This window comes from Aptenodytes patagonicus, chromosome 15 (assembly GCF_965638725.1).
Source record: "Aptenodytes patagonicus chromosome 15, bAptPat1.pri.cur, whole genome shotgun sequence".
Classification (NCBI taxonomy): domain Eukaryota; kingdom Metazoa; phylum Chordata; class Aves; order Sphenisciformes; family Spheniscidae; genus Aptenodytes; species Aptenodytes patagonicus.
Window position 1 is genome coordinate 7,466,921 of NC_134963.1, and position 22,648 is coordinate 7,489,568.

A 22,648-nucleotide genomic window follows, 5' to 3' on the forward strand; every position below is an offset into this window, starting at 1 on the left:
CTCTGAGTCACATGCCAAGTCTTTTCTGTTGTTTATTGCAGATGTTGAAGGTTACAAGAACCCGGGAGTTAAGTGCTTGGCTTTCGGAGGGAGAAGGAAGCGAGCAGCAGGATGAGCTCTCGCTGCTCATTGGCACCAGGCACCCGAGCTTATGGCAAAACTTCCAGGGAGCTCCAGTTTATATATATTATTATAGAAATAATGTATTGGAAAAAGCACGTGGCAGGGATTAAGGCCACTCCACGTGATTGCTCCGCTCAGCCGAAAGAGGTGAGGGATCAGCCGCGTCGTCCTAGCCTGGAGATCAGCACAGCAGGGCTGGCTGTCCGTCCGTCTGTCTGCTCAGGGCTCCTGCTGGCTGCTCCTGGGCCCCAGAAGCGGCAGGCTTGTGGCACCGGAGGGGCTGGGGGGCTGCAGTGCTGGGTGGGTGAGCGAGGGTGCCCTCCTCCACCGCCACTTCAGCAAATATTCCTTAATGCGGCTTCTTGCCTCTGCCTGCAGGCAGGGATTTAAGCCAGAAACACTGTCAGTCGGGTTTGTCCTGCCAGCCTCAGCTCACCTTGGAGGTGTCAGCCCTGCAACGGTGCTTAACCCGTGATGCATCTCCGCAGCCTCCCCAGCTGGATGCTGGCACCGGTCAGGGCTGGATCCTAAAAGCTGGTACCCTGGCATTTCCCTCCTCGCCCTTACACCCCGGATTTCCAAACTCTTCAGCAGTCAATAGACATTCAGAGCACTGAGAAGCTTCAACACATGGATGAGGCAGGGGTCTGCGGGCTGTCGGCATGCCGGGCTTGTGCTGCAGTGCCAGAAGGGAGCAATGTGGTTGTGGTCTGGTATTTGCCTGGTCTGCTCTGTGCTGGGGCAGAGTCAGGTCCCCTGGCAGGGAGGATGAGAGGAGCTGCTGGAAAATCTCTCTCCCAAGCCCAGCAGCAGCAGTTTGCTGCAGGCGGAGGGAGCAGGCTGAGCTCTCTCCATTAGGCAACGTGCTTTTCCTGCTCCGGTGGGTCCATGCTTAACTCGCCGTCAGTCAGAGAAAGAGGACACGTGCAGAGACGTGTGGCAATGTGGGGCCTTCCCAAAGTGTTGGGCTCTCGCATTGGGCTGGGGTGGCAGATCCACAGAGGACCAGACAGGCTGTCAGGAGCACTGAGCATCAAAGATGCTGTGCAGCCACTGGAGCTTTAGGGTTGGGTTTCTTCTTTGTGGGGGTGCATCCCAGGGTGTAAAGCCCCCATTTCTGATGCACGGGGGTCCACAGCCCTCCTGGCATGCGCGGGGGTGGGAGCAGCAGGGATATAGGGACCGTATGGCAGTGGGGCCATCCCTCCACCGTGCCAACTGCCAGCTGCATCGCCTCACTCACCCCCAGCTTTGGGGACACCAATTTTTCCTGGAGGGATGGGTGAGACTTCCTGCAGAGCCCAGCTGGGCAGGGGTGCCGGGGTGCCCTCCCTCCCCCCCTCCCCCCTGGAATTTCAGAGCCTGTTGGACCATTTTGTAACCCAAAAGAGGATTTCCCACTGGCAAGGGCTGCACCTGCCCTCTGAGAGCAGCACGTCCAGCTACCTCCTTTCATCCTCTTGCAGGAGCAAAAAATTTAACAATGAAAATGGAGCTGACGACAGCGCTAATTGCTTAAGAGATGGCATGGCAGCCTGGGGCCGGGGGGGTGGCACGCCACGGGGTTTTAAAACCACAGATGATTGCCCAGTGGGATATTTTGCAGGCTCAGAAGGAGATGGGAGAAGGCTCTGCGCTGAGCTGGGGAATACACTGCACAGGCGGGTTTCTAGAAGCAGCACAAGTTGAGCTGGTAAATTATAAAATGCCACACTTGAGGTCTGTTATATAATGTCCCTTTACAGAACCTGGGAGCTAAATATAAAAGAGAGTTACATTTTGGGCTGGTGTAAAATGATGCTCCAGAATGGGTTTGTGTGGGAAGGAGCGCTCTGCAGAGCTGTGAGAAACGGAAAGGCTTTCGGGACCCTGGGTTCGCTCCCAGCCTCCATCGCTTGTTTTCTCTGCAACCTTGCGAAAAACATTTACTCCCCGGGTCTCAGTTTCCCTCTCTTTAAATCAGGAACAATAAAACCTCCATTTCCTTGCAGCTGCGTTGTCAAGATTAATTCATGTTTGCAAAGTGACCTGAGAATCTATAGAAACCCGAACAGAATATAATTATCCCGATCTAAACTTGGCATATAGTATCAGCGGGCCAAATTCCCCTCCCACACTGGAGGAGAAGGGGTTGTGTCAGCGTAGCCGAGAGGAAAATTCCAGCCACCGTTCCTAACCAAAATATCCAGAAGATAAAAGCCTTTTCGGGCTGAGACCATTTTGTTTTCCTTGAGGAAATTCCCTCCTTCATTAGCTCCGAGCAGAAGGATCAGCTCCCACACAAATCGGCTCATGCCAAAGTGTGGAGGGGGTTAATGGGAGTTTTGGATGGCTCATCGTTCCCCTCCGGGGTGGTATCGATGACGCTGGGCTCCTGAAGGACCTGCTGCCGCTGTCACGGGCTCATGCAGCTTGCAGGTGACAAAGCCAGGAGCATCTCCTGTGGGAAACGCAAGCGGGAGCGGAGCAAAGTAGAAATGCAGAGAGATGCTGTATGTGCCGGGATCCAGCCTGCTTGGCAATGATTTGGGGCCATTTTGCACACCCCTGGCTCCTGCCCTTTTTCTCTTCAGCTGTGTTTCCACCACCAAGCCCAGCGTGGCCCTCAGTGTCCTGCTCTGCTCAGAGGATGCTCCCTCCTGTCCCTGTTCTCCATGAAATGCTGGGAACCACCCCGGCCCGTCTTCCTTCTTCCTGGCTGCATGCAGAATGAAGACTGCAGATGCTGGGCTAGTCACAGAAGAGCTAGGTGGATTTTCGGGTCAGGTTTGACCGCTCAGTTTGGGGACTCAGGGAAGCCAGGTACAGACTGAAGGAGGGCTGAAGCATGGGAGGTCAGAGGAAAGCCTGGCTGGGATAAGCAGGGGATGGTGCTGCCGCAGCCTTGCTCCCACAGTGGTGGAGGGACGCAAAGATTGAACTAGGATCAGCTTAGTTCAGCTTCTCTCTCAGCCTAGAGAGAGCAAGGGGCAGCTAACGGAAGGCCTGCTCTGGCCAGTGAGATCAGGGAACAGCTTGCCTGGGCTCACATCCCCTGCTCATTTCCCCCCTGGAGGTGGTTCATGCCCCATTCATGGGTTGCCTGCAGATGGGAGAGGGGGGGACCACTGCATCCCCTGTCTTTTGCTAGGATGCAGATGATGCAGAGCACTGTGGTCCCTGAGCAGAGGCCAAAATGGGGATGTAAGAGCCCTGGGAAGCCTCGTCACACCCCTTGCAGCCCTCCCCGCTGCGCAGTGCCCATCAGGAGCCGTGTTTCGCAGCCCATGCCTGGCTGCATGGCTGGGACCTGGCCAAAGCAGATGCGCAGCCCCTCCAGGTACGGTGTGTGGTTTCTTAAACCATCTGATCAGCCAGGCCTGATCCTGTGCCTGTGAAATCCAGCCGAATCACTAGGAAAAATGTTTTCTGACAGGATGGAGATTTGCAGGGGAGTTGCCAAGCAACTGGCACAGCTCTGCCGCCTCCTGCACCTCTCCTCCCTCCGAGCAGTGAGCAGGCAGGGGATGGCTGCACCCCTGCATCCCTCTGCCTGGGCCAGTCCAGCGCTCCCTGGCCGTGCCAGCCTTCCTCTGCCTGCCCGGGGAGGTACCATGGGGAAAGGCAGGGACCACTCGCGGCTGGTGGGACATGATGCTCCTGGCCAGTGGGGATGACAGCTCCTGCATCGCCATTAGCAGCAGGGTTAGAAATGGGCTCTCTCTTCCAACCCGTCTCTGAGCTGTGCAGCTTCCTTTTGAACTAGTCCCAGAAATGTGTGCTAACACACCAAGCAAAACACCCAGGAAGACTCATTATAACCCAGCTTTGATTAGTGTCCCCTCTGCATTTCCCTGGGGGTCGCTTCAGATTTACACTAAGAGAAATATGCAGCCTGAACCCTCGGGATTTTCTTTTTTAAATCTTTAATTTAAATCGACTCTTGAGTAACAACCGCCTGTTACAAAAATCAGCTGATGTCCCTCATAAAGCCTTGGACCTGTGGCGAGGGGCATGAAGCAACGGCTGATGGGAGGGGAGGCAACTGATAGCTGTGATCTTGCAAAAGATCAGTTGCTGAGTGAGTGGCAATAAACAGCAAATCCAGCCAGCTCGTAGAAATGGCAAATGGACCAGACTGTTCAGAACAATCTGTTCCTTCTCCAGAGAAGGGCTGCGGTACTGGCGGTAGGCTGGGAAAGCGGCTATTCTCAGCGTGAAGCTGGTCTGAAATTCTGCTTCAGAAAAATGGCAGGGCCAAGACAGGGTAATTACTAGGAGACATGTCCTAAATCAAATAAAAAGGCTGCAAGTGGCTTTGCTGGGCTGACTCTTCTCCAGGGAGGTTTGTGCTGAAGGAGCCCTGCTCTGCCTCGTCCCACGGACCTGCTCGCTGCTGTGTCCACGGCTTTCTGCTCTGGCAGTGCAGCTGCCAGGCTGATGCTCGGGCAGGGAAACCCTCCTGATCCACTTCGGGTCGTTTGACTGCGTTTGGCTGTGCACTTTACTGTCTCATACCGTCACCTACTTAATCGGGCATTAACGTCACTGAGCCAGAAGGACAGCAGTTGGTGCACCCAGTTTCTGCAATTGCTGTTGGAAGGGGACACCCCAGAGTGCCCAAACCTCTCCCATAAACCCCAAATTGGGGAGACAGAAAGGTCTGGGACTGTCCATATCAACACCATGCCAGGCTGGACCTGGGGTGCAACTCCTCCAGGCAGATATATTTCAGTTGTCTGTCTTTCCTTGGAGCTTGTGGGCTCCCCCAGGATACTTTCCTCCTGTGCCCAACCCAGAAATCAAGTGGCCTTCATTTGATTTGGAAAAGAAAAGTAAAAGAAGATAAACTGAATGCAGGTGGTGCAGAACACCCATACAGTGGTTTAATTAATTGCCTTTAAATGTTAATTCAAAATAGTTTCCCTGAATGATCTTATATAGGCAAATCCTCAGTTGCCTTAAGCCACTTCCATAGTGTGTTCAACTAATAAGGTATTCTTAGTCCTGATGAAGAGCATTGCATGGGATGGTAATCAGGAATGATTAATTGGAAATAACTCTTCTAAATCAGGCTGTACCTGCTGCACTCTCCAGTGCTGCCCAGCTCTGCCTAGAGCTGATGGGCAGCCATCAGGGGGCACAGGGAAGGGACTCCCCCCGTGATGTGCTGATTTCTCAGCCACAAATCACCCTCCCACCCCTCTTCCCAGTGCTCTCCAGCCAGATCTGGCACGGAGGGTTTCCAGCACGGCTTCTAGATCTGCCAGCAGACTTCCCTTGGGGAGAAGAGGATCTGGAAGGTCACAGGAGGAATTTATTAGCTCGGCTTAGCCATAGCCAAGTGCCCCATCAGACCTTCAGAGCTATCGCACTGCATATCCCACTCCTGAGCAAGACTGCCTCCTGCTTGGGTTTTATGCTGTAAAAAGCTGCGTCCCTCCAAAACTGCTGAGGGATCAGCAGCCCTGCTAAGAACATTACTTTGTGCAGCTTTGCCAGGCAAAAAAAAATCTCTGCACAGAGAACCCCATTCCAGGTCAGGCAAGACCCCGTGTGACAGCAGCTCTGTGATGGCTCTGTCCTTGAGTCCTCTGTTCTTTTCTCTTGCTTTAGCTAAAATCTTCCCGCAGCGTATGAGTGCTTGCTACGAGCCAGGTTTGACCTCAAGTCAGTGAAATTTTTGGAGGTCTTTTCTTGCTTTCAGACAGCAGCGCGTCTTCAGCTATTTTGCTTCTGTGTTTTCCCACCTGCAGCAGCAGCCTTTGAGCAGTAATTCAGCACGGTGTATCTGCTGCAGTCAAAGCCATCTGTAAGTTAGCATAGAGGGATGAAGCAAATCCATGTTATTAGGCTCTGCTGGAGGGGCTGAGCCTGCCGTGGAAAAGAGTTTTGCTGTCCCAAAGTCAAGGCCTGGGGAACTTGCTCCTAAAATGATGCTTTAAAAAATACCAAGTAATGCCATGAAAGAGTCAGTTCACTGCTGGAAATCACATTTCACTCGGTGTCAGCAATTCAGAAGAAACCCATCTGGAGGAAATTATGATGACAATTTCCTCTTTGAGTGAAGAGGAATTACAGCTGTAATTCCTCTTTGCTGTAATCGAGGAGGCAGCGAACAGCCTCCTCTCCCCTTAATACCAATTACTCTTAAAACTTGAAGCCATGTGCCCATACAGACATCTCTATCCCATCCTGCTACCTAGAGGCCATTGCTGCTGCACTTGCAGGCTGTCAGGAAAAACATACCCAGAGGTGAAACCCAGCTACTTTTGTGCTGTTTTGTTGTCTCTAATGATGTATACGCACTTGTTATTTTTACACTGTAAATTTTCAGTGTGAGAAGGATGTCCTGCTGCATGCTTCTAGCGTGCCTGGCATATTTGGCTCTCACTTTGTTGAGATTTTAAGTGTTAAGGAAAATAGCATCAGAAGTTTGCAGTCTTGTTTTGGATGCTGGGCATGAGAGCCTTCTCTTCTGGAAGGATGCGTGCTGAGGAAGGGCAGGCAAGAAGAAGCGATATCGTGCAGGGAGAGAACGGCTCAGCATTTGCGGACTAGACAGCGTGTATTTTGAAAGAAACCTTTTCTGTAAGAAACACCTGGAGCAAAACTGAGGCCAATTGCAAAAGGCTGCAGGTCTACAACTCTCAATGTGTTTGCAATGCTTTTAGGATCAAAACTGGTCTTGCCCATTGAAGACTGGTATGGTTCATGCACATATGAAGATAACCGTTCATTGGAGGAAATAAATAAAAATCTGGGTAGAGAATGCACTCATGGGAGGCCATTCCCAAGCAGAGTCTTGGTAAAGTGACACCATGAGGCCAAGGTATCACTCCAGGTCCATGGGACAACGTTTCAGCAAAGATGGGCCTAGCGAGTGTCTGAATTCAGGACCTCTTCTGTAAGGTTTTGCCATCGGACTGCTGGCTGAGAAGATCTTTCCCCATGACCAGCTGCCTTAGCAGTCGTCAGCATCTTCCTGCTCCTCCCAGCGCTGCTGCTGGAGCTGACGGGAGTTTGATTATGATTTAATCCAGGCTTTTAGAGGAGGGAAAAAAGAAAGTTTTGACAGTTCCATATATAGTCCTCTGACTCACAGATTTCACGTGTCAAACTCCAAAGACGGGTTAAGTAGAATTAAGTTCTGGATTTGTTATAAATAGGCATTAAGTAACATGAATGTATTACATTTGCATGAAAATATGGGTCTGATTCTCTAGCTTACCCCAGAGATTTTCTTTGATGTTGATGGGACGCTCCCAGGTAGGTGAGCTCAGATCAGTGCCAGCCCAGCTCTGACCGTCCCCTGCAGCCACCATTTAACTGGACCCTGTGAGACGGGAAAATCATTGCTGAAATCAGGGAGGATTTACGCTGCTTGCACAGATCAGAATTTGGCCCTTAAAATAGTATAAGTAGTTTTAATTAGACCCCAAATCTGCAGCTGAAGCAATAATTTCTCCACGTCAATCAGTGCTAAATGTACCTATTAAATCAGGGAAGATGCGTTAAGATGAAAATTGCATAGAAAGTCACTTTTCTTCTGTTTCTCCCAGAAGATGGAGATTCATTGGATTCAGATGTCACAGACAATCTCATCCTGCTCCCATTACCTGCTCAGCTACAGCTTAAAGGTCCATCCAGACAATAAAGTCACCCTCACTCAGACCAAGTCTGACAGTTGAGCATTGTTTGGGTGAAAACAGTCCCCTTTAGTAAAATAAATGCTTCTGCAATGAGTGTGACAGACACAGACTCTACCAAATCAGATCCCTCCTCAATAGTTTAATTTACTGACTTGCTCGTTGTTGAACAATTGAGAATTGGTCCATGGAGAAGGAACACAAAAAGGGCAGACAATGTAGGCTGTATTTTGAGGCTGGACTAGTCCCAGCTAAGGGAAACCAGGCTTTTGAGCCACCCAGTGGCATTGTTTCTGGAAAAATAATGTCCACCCCTGCAGCTCTATCTTTATTCTGAACTGGAGGTTTGGCCCTATTTCTGCTGAGGGTGAAGAGAAGCAAACTGGAGAGAAGGGATCTGCAATATGACACAGCCAGGGCCACTGAGACAGAGGTTGTCGTTATTATCCCACAGAGCTGTTGATCATGCAGGAACAGCATGAAAAGCTCCGGGAGCTTCCCCCAGCCCAGGCGGAACCCTCAGGCTCTGGTGCCTTCCCAGCTCTGCCCTTGGTTGCAATTTTTCTTATCTAACACCACATTCTGCTTTCTGCCATGAAAATCGTTTCCAATTAAATGCATCCTCAGAGCCTATCTGGCTGTGAATTAGCCTGGAACTTGATGGCTGGCTTGTTAGCTCATCAAAGTCTCCAGGATAATGGGGAGGTGCAGCCTCAAGAGCGATGTGCTGGTTGGGGATTTTGCTCATTGCCTTGAACTCGCTGCAGCTCTGCAAACTGGGACGCGGATGCCCTTTGCTCACCTTCAGCGCTTCTCTATTCCCCTTCATCCCAGAGCTGAGTAAGCAACACCAAGGCTACAAAACACAGCCCTGCTGCAGCCTCCAGTGCTGTCTCGTTCTTCTGCCCTCCAGGGATCTCAGGGTTTGCTGAGTCCCTGGGAAGGAGCCGACCACGTGCTCCAGCTTATGGGGGGGGGGATTATCATGGCTCTTGTGACTCAGTCCATGGCTCCCGTGTGCTTCCCTGCATGGAAAGGAGAGAAGCAGGCGTGAATCCTCAATTTGTCCCCTATATTGGCTGCCTAAACAGTCTCTGTCCCCAGGGACCTTCCCCAGGTTGGCAGTGCCAACCATTGCTGCTGTCCCGATGGCGGGCACCTCGAGGGTGTCTGGATGCCGAGGGCAATGTCAGTGATGTGGTGATTGCTGCCTCTCCAGGAGCAAAACAGATAGAAACCAGGTAGGAAGCCCAGGGAGCTGGCTGCGGGGCTGGCAAGGAAGGGGAGGGAACGGCAGCTTTGTGGCCCAGAAGCGCTGCTGGGGACGGCAAAGCCCCAGGTGCTGCTTTCTGGTCAGAGCGAAAGGCTTCAAAGTCCCAGGTTATGGGACGATTCAAACACTGCAAAGGGAAGCAAGAACCGGTAAAATGAGGGTTTCTGCTTGTTGTGGGCACGCAGCCAGGGAGACATCAGAGCACATGCTTCAGGGCTGGTTTTGAGGCATGGAAATCCCTTTGGTCCATGTAGCGTGGGCTCCCAGCCCTCCCCAAGGGGCAGGTGGGGGTGCTCCAGCCACCCCCTTGCTCTGTCCTCCTTGGTGACGGTCCCCATGGAGACCCCGTCCACACTCCGGTGTGATGACGCTGTCCTGACAACCAGGCCAGTGCCTGTTCCACAGAGCCTGGGCCAGTGCAAGGCGCAGGACGGGACCAGGACTGGCTCCCTGCCAAGTTCTCGTCTCTCCTGCACTTCCCACTGGAAATAGGGGCTGTTTCTCGGGAATACCCGACTGCCGCCGTGGTCCCATCCCCTGGCTGGAAAGGAACCACAGCACCCTGCGGTGGGGTGAGCAGCGTTGGGGGGGGGACAGGGGAGCCTGCACAGCTGCAGCGGGGCTGGGGGGGACCAGCTTTGGGGGTGAGGGCTGTGGGGTAACCCCCAGTGCCGTCCCTGGCTGCACCGGGATGGGGGCTGAATCCAGGCAATATCCCCCACTCGTGCTCCCCGGGGGCTCTGCCTGCCAGCACGGGGGGGCCCGGCCTCACCGGGATTTCTATGGAAACCCAGGTACTGAACAGGGTGGAATAGCTCAAACCATCTGTTCTTCCCCTACTTATAAACTCGATAAGAGCGTGTTTCGCGATGACATCACTACAAATGCTCTCCTTTTATTTATCACGCAGCCATCTGTGATGGTTTCCTCATGTGCCAAACACGCGAGCGGGTGCTGAGGGACGGGCAGGGGGACACAACCACCCCCTTATCCGGGTTTCATTTCTCCCTTTGGAAAGCAGGCCTGGCCCTGCAGAGGCTTCCTTGTCCCCTTCCTGAGGCGTCTGCAGAGCAACTGGCGGAGTTAGCGGGAAGAAATGAGGGGCTCAAAGGTAAAAACTGAAGCACAATCCAAAGCTGAACTTCTCCACAGGCGCTATGGAGGACCTGCTGTGGGAATCTCACCTGCAGAAATAAATGCCGCAGTGCGGTGAGCCGGACAGGCGGTGGGGAGCCAGGCTTTCTTTTGCCAGCAACGTGTTAGGTTGTGGTGGGGCTGATTATGCCTGCCCTCCTGTGCCAGGGATGAGGCAGTGGCATGAGATTTGGGTGTTGGGGAGGGCAGGATTGGGGAATATGGTTCAGCTGAGGACACAGGTAGTGGTGGATCTAACTGCCACAGCTTCAGTGCTTACCTGTTAGACAGTTTCTCAGCTAGAAGTCACCTTTCCACAGCTGGGGATGGGAGCACTCCTGCTCCGCTCCTGGGCAAAGTCAGCTGGGTTCATTCAAGTCCCCAGCACTGATGGGTTTGGTTCTGACTCACGTGGTCTTCGCAGTCATGCTGGGTGATAAAAGTGACAACCTGCTGTCACCTGCCCTCCCTGCTGCTGGAGGTCTGCACCCTGTCCTGGAATCAAGGTGCCGGCTGTGGCTCAGCCGCCATGGTCAACAGGCACTGATTTTGGTTGCTGTTAACACCTCCTTGCCCTGGGGAGTGGTAGTAGCTTTAGGGTGGGTTACCCAAGAGCAAAGCACCTGGTGGACTTTGCTCTGAAGTAGATCAGAAGTGCTCATGGAGCTTGTTTGTGTGGCTCAGTGTTTTGGCTGGTAATGAATATCTTAGGTGGCGGCAAAGAGCTGAAGGTGGTGACAAACAGCTGGAGGTGGTGATGCGATTAACCCGCTCCCCTGTGTCCAGCTCCACTGTCTACCACTGCTGGTCGTGTTTGCTCAAGTGACAAAACTCTCCCTCTCTGTGGCAGCGGGGAGGGCCCTCTTTGAGGCAGAAGCTTTCGGAATTCCCTGTGAAGGAGAAAGAAAATCTGGCTGAAATCGAGATCAGGAGACTGCAGAAACAGTTTTGGATAGCAGCGGAGAAGAGGAAATCTTATGGTGTCAACGTGAGGCAGCAAATGCGGGCTCAGGAGTGAGTGCAGCTTTGCTCGGCTGCATTGAGCTTGGAAAGTTCCTCCATGCTGAGATCTGGGGACCCCGGTGCTGAGATGGGGAGGGGTAAGGACCTGCTCTGGCATTACAGGAGGGATGTGCTAAATGTAATTTGTCATTCTGTTTTTGCAGAAAAGAAATAGAGTCGCTGACTCAAGAACACAAAGAGGTGTTGTTAACGCTGAGCCAGATCACGTCCCGGAGAAATGCGATGCTGGATGACAGAAATTGTATGGAGCTCCAATGCCTTTTGCAGACCAAATATCAGTATGATTCTCTGATTAGAGACAGAAAAGCCCTGTTAGCTGACCTGGACCACCAGGTAAGAGCATCTGGACCATTCCCTGGCTGAGCATGGTAGAGCAGAGCAGAGTCACAGAGTGAGCCCTATGGCTGAAACTCCTCAGTGTAAAATGCATTTAATTCAGGCCTTGGAATATCATGCTGCCTCCTGGCAAAAGACACATGACAATGACAAATGGATAGAGCTAGGCTCCCATTCAAATCAGCAGCACTGGCTAGAAAAGTAAGGTCTGACTCTCAACCTTCTTGTCCCACCGGTCTCTGCAGCTCCTCTTTGATGGCACGTCTGCCTGGGGTCATGCAACATCCCTCTGCTTTTCCCTTGACTATTTTTTTTCTCCTGAAGAGGCAAAAATGGAACATTTAGTTGTGCTGCCTGAGACATGGCAAATAGAGGAGCAGCAACATCTGAGGGATGTCCCATCACTTCTCCTGAGGACAGCCTGGTTGGATTTGGCCAACGGTGGGGTGGGAGGCCAAGGGAAACCCAGTGCTACAGAAGTGACGGGTCCCTGCAGCTTTCTGCTCTGAACAAGCCGCCCATGACAGAAGTCAGGGAAAACGCTCGGGCAGTTTACAGTTGCTAGAGGTGCTGCAGAGCTTTCCACAACAGGGTTAGCTTTCAATCAGGGATCTCTTGGCTGAGTCATACCTCTCCCACCTGCCCCCCACTTCGTTGTTCTCCAACTACTTCATTCTTCTCGTGGATTTATTTTCTCTGGCAGCTCCCCGCTTCTGGCAAAATTTTTCCTCCACTCATTCCCAGGGAGGACTGCACAGATCCCTGTCTGGCCAGCACAATACGACTACCAAAAAACCATCCTCATTGCCTCTTCCACTCTACACAGAGTGCTGCTGTGCCTTGTTCAACACCTGCTGAATTTCCCTCCAGAGGCAGCTGCATTTCCTTCGTGACATGAAATTAAACCCATTCCTAGTTACAGTTTATGTTTCTGCGTGTGCAGGATGGGATCCTTTGGGATTAAAGCTGCTTCTATAACTGTGAGCTCATTAATGACATGGTTGCTGTAGTTCAGGTCAACAGAGGGTATTTTCTTTGGCTAAGAGTCCTGACAAAAGTCCAGAATGTAGGGGTGGAGATTATACTTCCTTTTTTTTTTTCTCTGTCTGTGCAGATACTAGAGCTGGAAAAAAAGATTGTGAAGCAAAACCAGACAGCAGTGAAGGTGAAGCAAGCGAACAGTAGCAAACGGCTGCAAAAGCAGATTGAGACACTGGAGATGCATCTAAACAATGTAAGCAAACATTTTGCAGACCTTTGGAGACCATGTGCGGGGCCACACTGGGGCCTGTGCGCAAAACGCTTTTTGGTCGGGACAAAGGGTAATGGTGCAAACGCATTTGGTTGACACAAGCTGCATAAAGGACCTGGCTTGTTCCCCTGGCCTGATTGCTCCCAGAATATCTCAAAGGCTCCTTCAAGCTTGGTGACCCAAATGCAGCACTTGTGCCATGCCAAGAAGCCTGAAGGTCTGCACCTGTTTAGTGATAAAACCGAGTTGCCTGAAGCCACCTTGCCTTGGACAATGCCAGCTCCAGGTCTCTGCCGTGATCAACCTGGCCTACTGTTGCCTCCCCTGTCTTGGGGCAAACTTAAAATCTCTTGGGCTGTGTTTGTCCCAGCCCTGGTCAAGGTCTTTCAGCAGATACCTGAGCCCCCAGGTTCCGCACCAGCTTAAAACCTTTTGCTTCCCTCTCCCCAGGTCACTGTCCATTTCAATACCATCCTGACCAGAAATAACAAGCTCCGAGAAGAGATTGAAAACCTACGAATCCAGAAAGCTGTTTTGGACAACTTCTACTCAAAGCTCCATAAGAAGCTGGATCAGCAGAGGAGAAGGATGAACACTGCCGTTGAGCAATCTGCACAAGCCTACGAGCAGCGGTACGTGGCCTTGCGAACCCTCTGTGGCAAACTCGGCACCAATGGGCAATGCTAGTGATGAGGATCGATGTAAAGAGAAACCAATTGCAACTTCAGAGAGAGGATTCACCGCTCTAGTCTGGAGCTGGGTGCTAAGGGTTAGGTGCCTGGTCAGTGCAGGGAGACTGGTACCTCCAGGGTGATTTACTCCACCCATCCCAGACATTTCTTGGGATGGGGTGAATTGCCCCATGGAGCAGTCTCTTTCCTCTGAGTCCCACCTGAGCGCGCATAGGGGGATGCAGCAGACCTGGAGCAGAGGCCAGCCAGCTCCGGTCAAAGTGAGCCTGGCTGCCACAGTTGGGTGCTGTGTCCGAGTACAAAACCCCACCAAGAGCTATGTTAGCTTGCTGCTGGCCTTGGGCTAACACAGCTGGGCAACGTGCACAGCATCATGGGGGCTTTGCTAGGTCAGGCACAGAGATGCATGGGAATGGCCAGGAATACAAATCCTTATATCTACGTATGGTGTAACCTGCTGCTCTCTGTGTGCAGGATGGAGGCTCTGGCAAGGATTTCAGCCATGAACGAAAGGCACAGCAAAGACACTGTCCAGTACAATGTTGAGCTGCAGGAACAGGAGCGTGTCCTTGACCAGGAGACCAAACTGAAAACCTTCACACTTGCCAAATTTACAGATCGCTCTGAATTGGAGGAACAGGCCAGAAAAAAAAAAGGTGTCAGATGGGAGAAACCATGTGCAACTGGGACCGCAAACCAGGAGTTTGCAGGGTTGGCAAGGGGTCTGCTTATAGCACTGCACCTGAAAGGCAGGACCTCTCCCCTGCCTGCAGGCTCCTTCACCCACCCTTTGCCTTACAGAAGAAAAGGATGAACAGTGATAACCAAGTGAGGCCACCCAAAACCATGTGTCTTGGGGTGCCCTTGGGGGAGAGGGAGGGATGGGGAGGAAGGGAGCTGCCTCCATGTGCAACCATGGCTCCTTTTATCCTCCCAGGGAGAGATCCCACTGTGTTTGCCACATTCCTATGCAGACTGTGAGCTCCTTGCTTAATTTCTGAGTGAAATAAAGACACCTTCTGCCCCCCCCTGCTTCGAGCACCCCACCAAACCCCACAGCACCCGCGGGGGAAGGCTCTGCAAAGGGCGGCCCGTGGGGACACGCACAACCCAGGCTCTCTGTCTCTCCCTCAGCCTTGAAGGCAGCCCAGCGGGCCAAGCGGAGCCAAGGGGAGAGCTTCGAGAGCCGGGAGGTGGCTTACAGGCACCTGCTGGAGCTGGCGGAGGATGGGGACATCAACCGGCTGGTGAACGGCTTCATCGAAAAGGAGGAGGAGAACTTTGCCTGCTTCTGCTATGCCACCGAGCTGAACAACGAGATGGAGAAGATGCAGCGGAGGATCAAGGACCTCCAGGTCTGTTCCAGGCTCTTCATGTCTCCCCTTTCTCAGCTGGCGCTTTTGGGCTGGGGTGGGCTTTTCCCTCTCCCATGTGTCCAGCATCACTGCCCACACCAGAGCCCAGCTCACAGCCTGCCGCACGGGTGGGATTAGCGGAATGCAAAGGGGTAGCCAAAAATATAACTCCAATAGACAGAATGCTGCGTTCTCAGAGCTAAAAGTGTCTCAATGCTGCCACCGTGTACCCAGCAAAAATATTGCAGTATCCAGGAGGGCTAACAGCTGCCTTGGCCATGTGTGGGGCTGGCTATAGTGAAAAGTGTTGCCTGTTGTGGGGTCATTGCCTGCCCTCCTTGGCCTGGGGACAGTGGTCCCCAGAGGGGTCAAGTGGGGTGTCCCTGCTCCCAGGGTGGAGGGATGGTCCCCAGCCTCCGTTAGGCACCTCTGGTGGACATTCAGCCAGTACCCCCACCATGTGCTTGTGTTTACACAGAATGAAATTACAGCCCTCATGACGGACCAGGAATATGCAGAAAGCAGCAGCCTTCATGTCCTGCAGGAGCTGGAGGTATGGCAGCCCGGATTTCCCTCTGCAAGGGCAGCAGACCCCTGACTGTCCTGGCACGTGTCCTAGGCGGTCTGGTCCTGTCAATGCTGCTCTGGCCGATGGCTGGAGAGGCGCCGGCAGAAAAGGGCCCTGCATCGGCTTTGGCAGCCCTGTCTCCCAGTGCATGGTGAGAGGGTGACTGCAGGGCTCCTGCCAGCCCTGGTCCTACAGTGCCTGGGGCCTCGTCTGCGGCATAGGGAGCTTGGGATCCCCTTCACAGAGCCTTTACCTTGCAGGGATGGGAGCATCCCACAGCCTCTCCTGGGATGTCTCCAGGGTCCAGACTGGAACTGGCCAGCACTGGGGGGGGGGGGAGCAGGGGGCTGGTGTGACACCTAGCAAAACCTTTGCTGATAGGAAAAACTAACGGAAACCACTGAGGAAGCCAACCGGTACGAAGACAGATGCAAAGAGAGCAGCAAAGTCCTGGGCCAGCTCAAATCTGGCATGGAGACCCTGTTCAAAGAAATCAGCTGTGACGCTGTGAAGATAATGGAGCAGCTTGGAGAAAAAGGGCAGATCACGGATCTGAACCTGATGCAGTTTTTAGGTAGGTCCGGGCTGCCCGTCTTTCCCCGCCACATGGCCCGGACCTTGTATATCTACCACCCGCTTGCACTGTGTTTTAATTGAGCTGGTTTTTTTTCCCCTGCCCCATCATGCATGGGTGTCCCTAATGTGAATTTGGGACGCCAAATTCCCAGCAAACTCAGGAGCTAACCTGGCTGTATAAATATCCTAGTGGACCCCCAACCCCTCATATTGGCTCGGGTTGTCTTGGATCCAAGTCTTGGGCCTTTGCCCCTGGGGAGATAGGCTGCCCGACGTCACTGTCTCGAGGAAATCAATGGATCCCTTGCTCAGCAAACAGCCGGGGATGGATTTGGGCAGGGGCCCGGTGCAGGGGCCCTGCAGGACGGCGCTCCCTCCCACCCAGGTCTCATGGAGAAGAAGGCCAACGAGCTCCTGCTGATGGAGTCCATCCTGCGCTACACATTGGATGATGGCTCGCATCCGGCCCAGCCCTTCGCCAACCCGCTGCTGGGTGGCACCGGGCTCCTCCGGGTGATGGATCAGGCACAGCTCTGCCCGCCGGCCCCCGCCCCGGACGGCACCACCAACGCCATCGACGCCTGTGAGTGTGTGAGGTGGGAGGGAGGGGCTATGGCCACGCAACCAGCCAATCCACAATTCCCCCATGGCCGCCTGGCCAATCCCCCACTGTCACCTGTCCTCCCCAGCCAATCCTAACTAGCCTGTCCAGCCCCACCGGGTATATAAGGCCTGTGATGGCATGCATGGCAGGGCGGCCATTTTCTTGGGCAGTGGACGTGCCACTGGACCACGGCCAGCTGTGCCAGCTGATTCTCCAGAGCCGGGAGAAGGAGCGGGGCAACACCTCCGGCACGGGCAAGAAGGGGAGGAATGGTGTCAAGGTGTGAGAGCCTGGCAGGAACAAGTTAAATAAACAGTTTCACTCTTGAGTTCCCCCTCTGCTTTTTCGCCCTGGTTGTCATTCCAGCTCCCTTCCCCTCTGGAAGGAGCCCAACGCATTCTGCAGGCTTCAAAAGCTCACCGGGTGATATTTCGGCATGGCTTTGCCCACTGCTGACAGCAGCCGCGGCCGGGGGCGGGAACAGCTGCTCTCCGGTGGGGTGCCGTCCCCGTTGCACAACCCAACGTGCTTCCCACAGCCAGGCATCGTGTGGCTGCTAGAGAGGAGATGGGGACCACGGTCCCAGTCCTGCACCATGCCTGCCCAAGGGGCATGGGGAGGGCATGGGGAGATGTGGGGGGGATGAGCGTGCTTGCTGGGTGTTCCCTGCTAAGCTGGGAGAAGCAGGCAGCTCTTTGCTGCCTAAAGTAAAGCCGAGCTCAGTGCTGGTCCTGGGCTGGTGGGACCAGATGGCTGCTAGCCACAGCCCAATGCGAAATGGGCTGTTTGGGGCTGGGAGCTGGGCCAGGCTGGGGAAATGGTGGAGCAGAGGGACTCGAGGGCACACGACGGTGATGTGCAGTGGGGCCGGGAGTCTGGGGGCAGCGGGGTCTGAGATGGGGCCAGGGGCTCCCGCTGGGCACAGATGCACCGTGCAGACACACCACACAATCCCAAGCACCACTCATGCCAGCGGCTGGACTTCCTCTTGCCAAAAGGCAGTTTAATGTGGATGCCATTCACATGTTCCCCAGGGGGAGAGGCAAAGGGACCCCCCCGTGTGACCTAGAGAGAAGCGATCTCACAGTGCCAGCCCCAGCGCCGAGCGTGGGCTAGTCCTTCTCTTCGCCGTGCGTAATGACATGGACAAGGTTTTTGTAATCCAGGTTGCCCGACATGTCTGGAGGGAAGGCTGCGAACATCTGATCGATCTGGGAAAAAGCCAGGGTGAAAAGGCTGCACAGAAGGGGTTTGTGGCTGGGGCTGGGAGGAGGTCTGGGGGTCTGTCAGGATGGAGGGCAAGGGAGGCTGGCAGAGGGTGGGAAGGAGCTCATACCTCTTCCTGGGAAAACCTCTCACCCTGTGTCATCAGCATTTCTTTGATGCTGCAAACAAGAGAGCGCAGTGAGCACCAGGGGGGTCTTGGTGGGGACACCCGCCCTCCCCCCCCCCAGGCACCCCTGCACTCACTAGGCGGATTTCAAGCCTTTCCCCTCTGGATCAAACACCTTGAACGCATTCAGGATCGTCTCCTCTGGGTCGGCACCTGTGGGTGACACGGCCACGGCCATTGGAGGTGGCAGAGGAGGAAGCCAGCTGCAGCCTCCTGCTTCCCCCATTCCCTGCAGGAATGTCAACCCCACAGCCCTCCCACGCCAGCCGGGGCCTTGCACGCGGGTGGTGGCACATAGAGGAGTAGATATAGGGTCGTGGTGTGTCTACAAAGCAGGCTGTGTCGCCATTGCCCTGGCATCCAGAGTCTATCTAATCTTTCGTGTGTATTTATAGAGCTCCAGGCACAGGCCCTCGGGGCCGCGTAGCCTCCTGGAGATCTGCAGGGAGGCTGCATGCCTTGGGTTGCATAAGTGATACAGGGTGCAGCCGGATGGGGCCATTGGGTCAAAGTCACGGTGTAGCCAGTGCCCTTGCCAGGGTGGTCGTCGGTGCTACCATTCGTGTCAGCAGGCTCAGAGGCACTGCAAGATCTGATCCTCTCTTTCTATGGGGACAGCAGTATCACAGACTGTTGGTTTTTTTATAATGGCTGGGGAAACTGAGGCACAGAAACCAGCTCATAGCTCCCAACAGGTTGGGGAGACATGGGATGAGATCCAGGTCTCTGGACAGGCAGCCCCAGCCCTGCCTTTGGGACTGTTGGTATTGCAAGTCAGCATGAGTTTTGGGGCACAGGGTCCTCCCTGGGGACAGTTGCTCAGGGTACATGATGCTGAGTTTATCCTATCGGCAGTGTCTCAGAACGGGAAGGCAGGGAGAGCACCCAAGTCCAGGATTTGGAGGATGAGGACTGGAGCTCTTGGGGAGAGGGGTTGTTGCCAGTGATGGTCCCACCAAAGCCTCTGTCTTTGGGGGGGGGCCCTGTGCTGCTGCTGGGAGAAGGTGGCACTAAGGGATGCGGGAGGGATGGTTGAGGGAGATCATTTCACAGGTATCCTGTGGTTGTCCCCAGGTGTCACCTCTTGGCCATGGTGTGGGAGGCATCTTTGCTCTGACCCACTTCCTGGGCTCTGCATGCCGCAGTATGGCAGTCGGTGCCACCTGCCTTTCCTTTAGCAGCTCCCATCTGAGGCCTCCAAGGAGCCTCTGACGGGTCTCACCTGGAAGGGTGATGGAGGCCCTGGAGTTGGGTGGTTTCCCCAAGTGGGACAGGATATCAGTGGTGGTGTGGGTGCCCGCCGAGCCCCCCCCAGCTCCCCAGGTACCCTCTCACCCTTGAGTTTCTCCCCAAACATGGTGAGGAACACGGTGAAGTTGATTGGGCCGGGCGCCTCCTTTATCATCTCATCGATCTCCTCATTTTTCACATTCAGGCGCCCTAGGGGAGAGCAGCGTTGGGTGAATTGTGTGTCCCTATCTGGCTGCAAATGTGTGCAGACCTCCGGGCTCTGCTCTATGTGCCAGGGACTAAAGGACACACCATGGGAGCCTTGCCCTGGAGGTTTTTTCCACCACCCAAGAGAAGCAGCACAGCCCTGGGGAGCCACCTCCAACAAGGAACGGCAGTAGCAGAAGTGAGGAAGGGAGAATCATATGCTGGCAGAGGACGGGTGGGCTGAACATCTCCAGCCCTGGTTTCTCAGGCTCCAGGATCACAGAAGAGAGGGCTGCACAGGACTGAGCTGTGCTGCTTCCTTGCCTTACCACACTGCCTCATGGATCTGCCTGCTTCAGCCCTCCTTGGAAGATGTTTTGGGTCAAAACCACCAGCGCTGTGGTTCCCCCTGGCCCCTGGTGTCAGAAGTGAACAGGACTGAATGCCTACATCCTTTTACCTGAGGTTGGGTTGTCTTTGGGACTCCCTGGACCCATCGCTGGTTCCTGCTGGTCTCCATGATGAGAGAGCCAAGCTCACAACTTCACAGCTTCCCACAAATCCCGTAAATCCCCCTAATGCCCGTACACCCAGGGATGCCACGGGATGGGCACAGCCAGGTGCTTCTTAGCATGCGAGAAGTCATGGAGCATTTTGCTGTGTATAATCCAGGAGTTGGCTCTTCTCTAGTACCTACGGGATTAAACACCCACTGCTGCAGGAGCTGCTCTGAGTCACCCCGCGTGGGATCTCACTGGCTAACAGAAATGGTTTCGGATCAGGAGGTTTTCAGCAAAACAGGAGATCCAGTTAACCACTGGGGCTTGGTTAAATGGGGGCTCACGGCTGGTTTCTTTCTTAATAGGTCTAACATCGTCAGAGCTGTTGGGGAGGGTCCTAAAAGGGGGCTCACCGAGTGCAGCAAATGTGTCTCTCAGATCCGCCTTGTCGATGAAGCCGTCCCGGTTCTGATCCATGATGGTGAATGCCTGGAAGAACAGGGGGAGAGCAGGGAGCACAGGGAGAGCTGTCGGCCTTTGCAAAGGCTTTAGTACCCTCCTCCTCCTCCTCCTCCTCCCATGGAGTTGGATGGGAACAGAGCGCTTCAAGCCCTGCACAGAATGGGGCTCTGGGGGTCCTCACCCAGCAAGGGAGCAACAACCATCACCCTAATCCAGCAGCAATCCTGGCCCCTGCACCCTTGGGTGATGTGGGGTGATGGCTTCCTACGGCGGCCCAAACCCTAATGCCGTACAGACCCTCTCCTTGGCCAAAGCCCTTTCGCCCCGGGATGAGACTAACTGGAGAGGACAGCCTGAGCCATCAGCTCCCTCAACTGGGACCAGTTATCCCTGTAACTGGGATCTGCACAGGACCATGTGCCAGCCGTGCAGGAGGTAAGTCGTGAAGAGCTCCTGGCACGGCAGGTGGGAGCTGGCTGGGAAGACATGCTCCTGCTCTCCTGGATGCTGCCAGCTCCTCTGCGGGTGCGGGCTCCTAAGAAGCTTTGAGGCGATGCCGTATTTAACAATGTCACTGAGTTGTTATTCGCACTTTTAAAATAAAATGACTCAAAACCAGGCATTCTGCCTCTTGTTGCAAACCAGCTGTCACCAATCTGAAAGTGCTGAGGAAAGAGCTGAAGGTCACATTGCATCAAGGACCCTCGGTCATGTCTACCAAACCCACCTACCTCTTTGAATTCCTGGATCTGGGCCTGCTCGAACATGGAGAAGACGTTGGAATTAGCACCTTCAATCCTCTTCTTGGCTTTCTTGGGTGCCTGCAGGGGTTCAAGTATGTATCACTAACTCACTGGCTTTTTATGGTGTGGAATAAAAGTATGAAACTACCCTATTCTTAGTTGTGAGTCCTTCACGGTAGCTCTGGGCTGGTGCTGCCACTGTGCTTGGGTGCCTGGTGGTTTCTCTGTGCATTGCTCAGCAGCTCTGGGTGCATGCAACCCTCCAAGATACTGAGGGGCGTTAAGATTCCTGCTTAAATTACAGCTCCATCTTTGCTTTCCTGATGAACTTAGCCTAATAGGTCCAAGGAAAGATGAGCTGGGAAATCGCTTCCCCACCAAAGGCTACGGCAGGTAAAAGGATGGGCACTGGGGTGAGATCTCCCCGTGTGGAAAGTCAGGTTTGGGAGCACACTGGTGAGGTTGCATGCAAGGGCTGTAGTCATTAGGTGCTTCCTTACCCTGCTGTGCCTCTTGCTAAGAACAAAGCACTCATTAAAATGTTTGCTTATTAAAAAATCTGTCTTCTCCTGCACTGAGGCTTGAAATAACCAGAAATGGCTTGACGTGTCTTTTAAACAGGAGCGGAGGACAGAGCTGCCCACCATCCCACTCTGCCCATAGTCCCTTGTTTCAGGGGGGTTTTGGGGGACACAACTGCCCTTCCTCTGGCTGCATGGAGGAAGGGAAATCAGAAGGATGGCATTTGGACCCCAAAGAGGTCTACCCTGGCTGGAAAACCCTGCTAGCGTGGGAGACACCTCTCTGTTCCCCATGGGATGCTGCTGATGCAGCCAGAAGCTCCCTGGCTTGCTCACCCCCTTTCCAGGGCAGGAGGGACCCTTGGCCGTCACATCTCTGTCGCCTCCATCGCTCCCTGCCTGTTAAAGCTACCCTGGTGAAAAAGCTAACAGATTTTGCTATTTTGCTTCTGCCTGCTGGAGCTTTGGGCTCTCGGTACTCACCATGGCTTCACACAGCTGCCGATGTTGCTGCGAGAGGCGTCTCGGAGGCAGTCCCTCGCTTCCCCTGCGTTGAAACAATAAATACATCCCACTCTGGGTTAAAAATAACCCCATGCCCACTTTTGGCTGTAATAGGTAAGTTAGCCGCCCCCAACTCTGTTGTCTCTGACTTTCTCTGTCCCTCTCTCTCTAATCTGGAATAGCAGCTTGTTGTTGTCACTAGCTGACGTGACATGTGAGCCAGAGAGGGTTTCAAGGTTAACGAAGTGCCAGGCGGCCCCACAGCTCCCACACTGGAGATGCTGACCGGCGGTGGGGACTGCACCGGAGCAATCCCACCTGCGTTTGTCACTCGGGCTGGGGCCGGGCTTTACCCCTCCGCTGGGACATGCAGGGAGGACTTGGCCTGGAGGGACCCCCAGCTACAGTCCCCCAAGCCTTGGGACAGGGATGTTTTGCCTCGGTCCTGCCAGGCATCTTTGGGAGCCTTGATGCCCCATCGCAGTGTTGGCATGGCAAAGCTGGGTGCTGCTCGGCTGCCGGAG

The 22,648-nt window shown here is 54.0% G+C and overlaps 2 protein-coding genes across 2 annotated transcripts; one reads left to right on the plus strand and one right to left on the minus strand.

The window, feature by feature from the left end:
- The first annotated feature begins 2,528 nt into the window (after nucleotides 1–2,528).
- CCDC63 (coiled-coil domain containing 63) lies at nucleotides 2,529–16,885 on the plus strand. The gene is made up of 11 exons (XM_076353153.1): nucleotides 2,529–2,615; nucleotides 11,009–11,172; nucleotides 11,325–11,514; nucleotides 12,632–12,751; nucleotides 13,220–13,401; nucleotides 13,936–14,117; nucleotides 14,596–14,816; nucleotides 15,295–15,369; nucleotides 15,766–15,958; nucleotides 16,346–16,543; nucleotides 16,735–16,885. Exons 1-11 carry the CDS (start codon nucleotides 2,529–2,531, stop codon nucleotides 16,848–16,850), a joined length of 1,728 nt encoding a protein of 575 aa, XP_076209268.1. The 3' UTR covers nucleotides 16,851–16,885.
- A 656-nt stretch (nucleotides 16,886–17,541) lies between these two features.
- Nucleotides 17,542–22,217, minus strand: MYL2 (myosin light chain 2). The gene is made up of 7 exons (XM_076352723.1): nucleotides 22,104–22,217; nucleotides 21,088–21,177; nucleotides 20,308–20,383; nucleotides 19,293–19,397; nucleotides 18,035–18,110; nucleotides 17,901–17,949; nucleotides 17,542–17,775 (listed from the first exon to the last, which is right to left on the minus strand). The coding sequence occupies exons 1-7, from the start codon at nucleotides 22,215–22,217 to the stop codon at nucleotides 17,677–17,679; spliced, it is 609 nt and encodes a 202-aa protein (XP_076208838.1). The 3' UTR covers nucleotides 17,542–17,676.
- Nucleotides 22,218–22,648: the final 431 nt, after the last annotated feature.

Bases quoted from the DNA above. Each gene is read 5' to 3' on its own strand.
- CCDC63 (XM_076353153.1), top strand. From the start codon at position 2,529: ATGCAGCTTGCAGGTGACAAAGCCAGGAGCATCTCCTGTGGGAAACGC. The intron at 13,402-13,935 runs GTACGTGGCCTT...CTCTGTGTGCAG, and splicing joins GCACAAGCCTACGAGCAGCG to GATGGAGGCTCTGGCAAGGA. The intron at 14,118-14,595 runs GTGTCAGATGGG...TCTCTCCCTCAG, and splicing joins ACAGGCCAGAAAAAAAAAAG to CCTTGAAGGCAGCCCAGCGG.
- MYL2 (XM_076352723.1), bottom strand. From the start codon at position 22,217: ATGGGGTTATTTTTAACCCAGAGTGGGATGTATTTATTGTTTCAACGC. The intron at 21,178-22,103 runs GTGAGTACCGAG...GAACCCCTGCAG, and splicing joins GGCAGCTGTGTGAAGCCATG to GCACCCAAGAAAGCCAAGAA. The intron at 17,776-17,900 runs GTATGAGCTCCT...GCTTTTTCCCAG, and splicing joins AGAGGTTTTCCCAGGAAGAG to ATCGATCAGATGTTCGCAGC.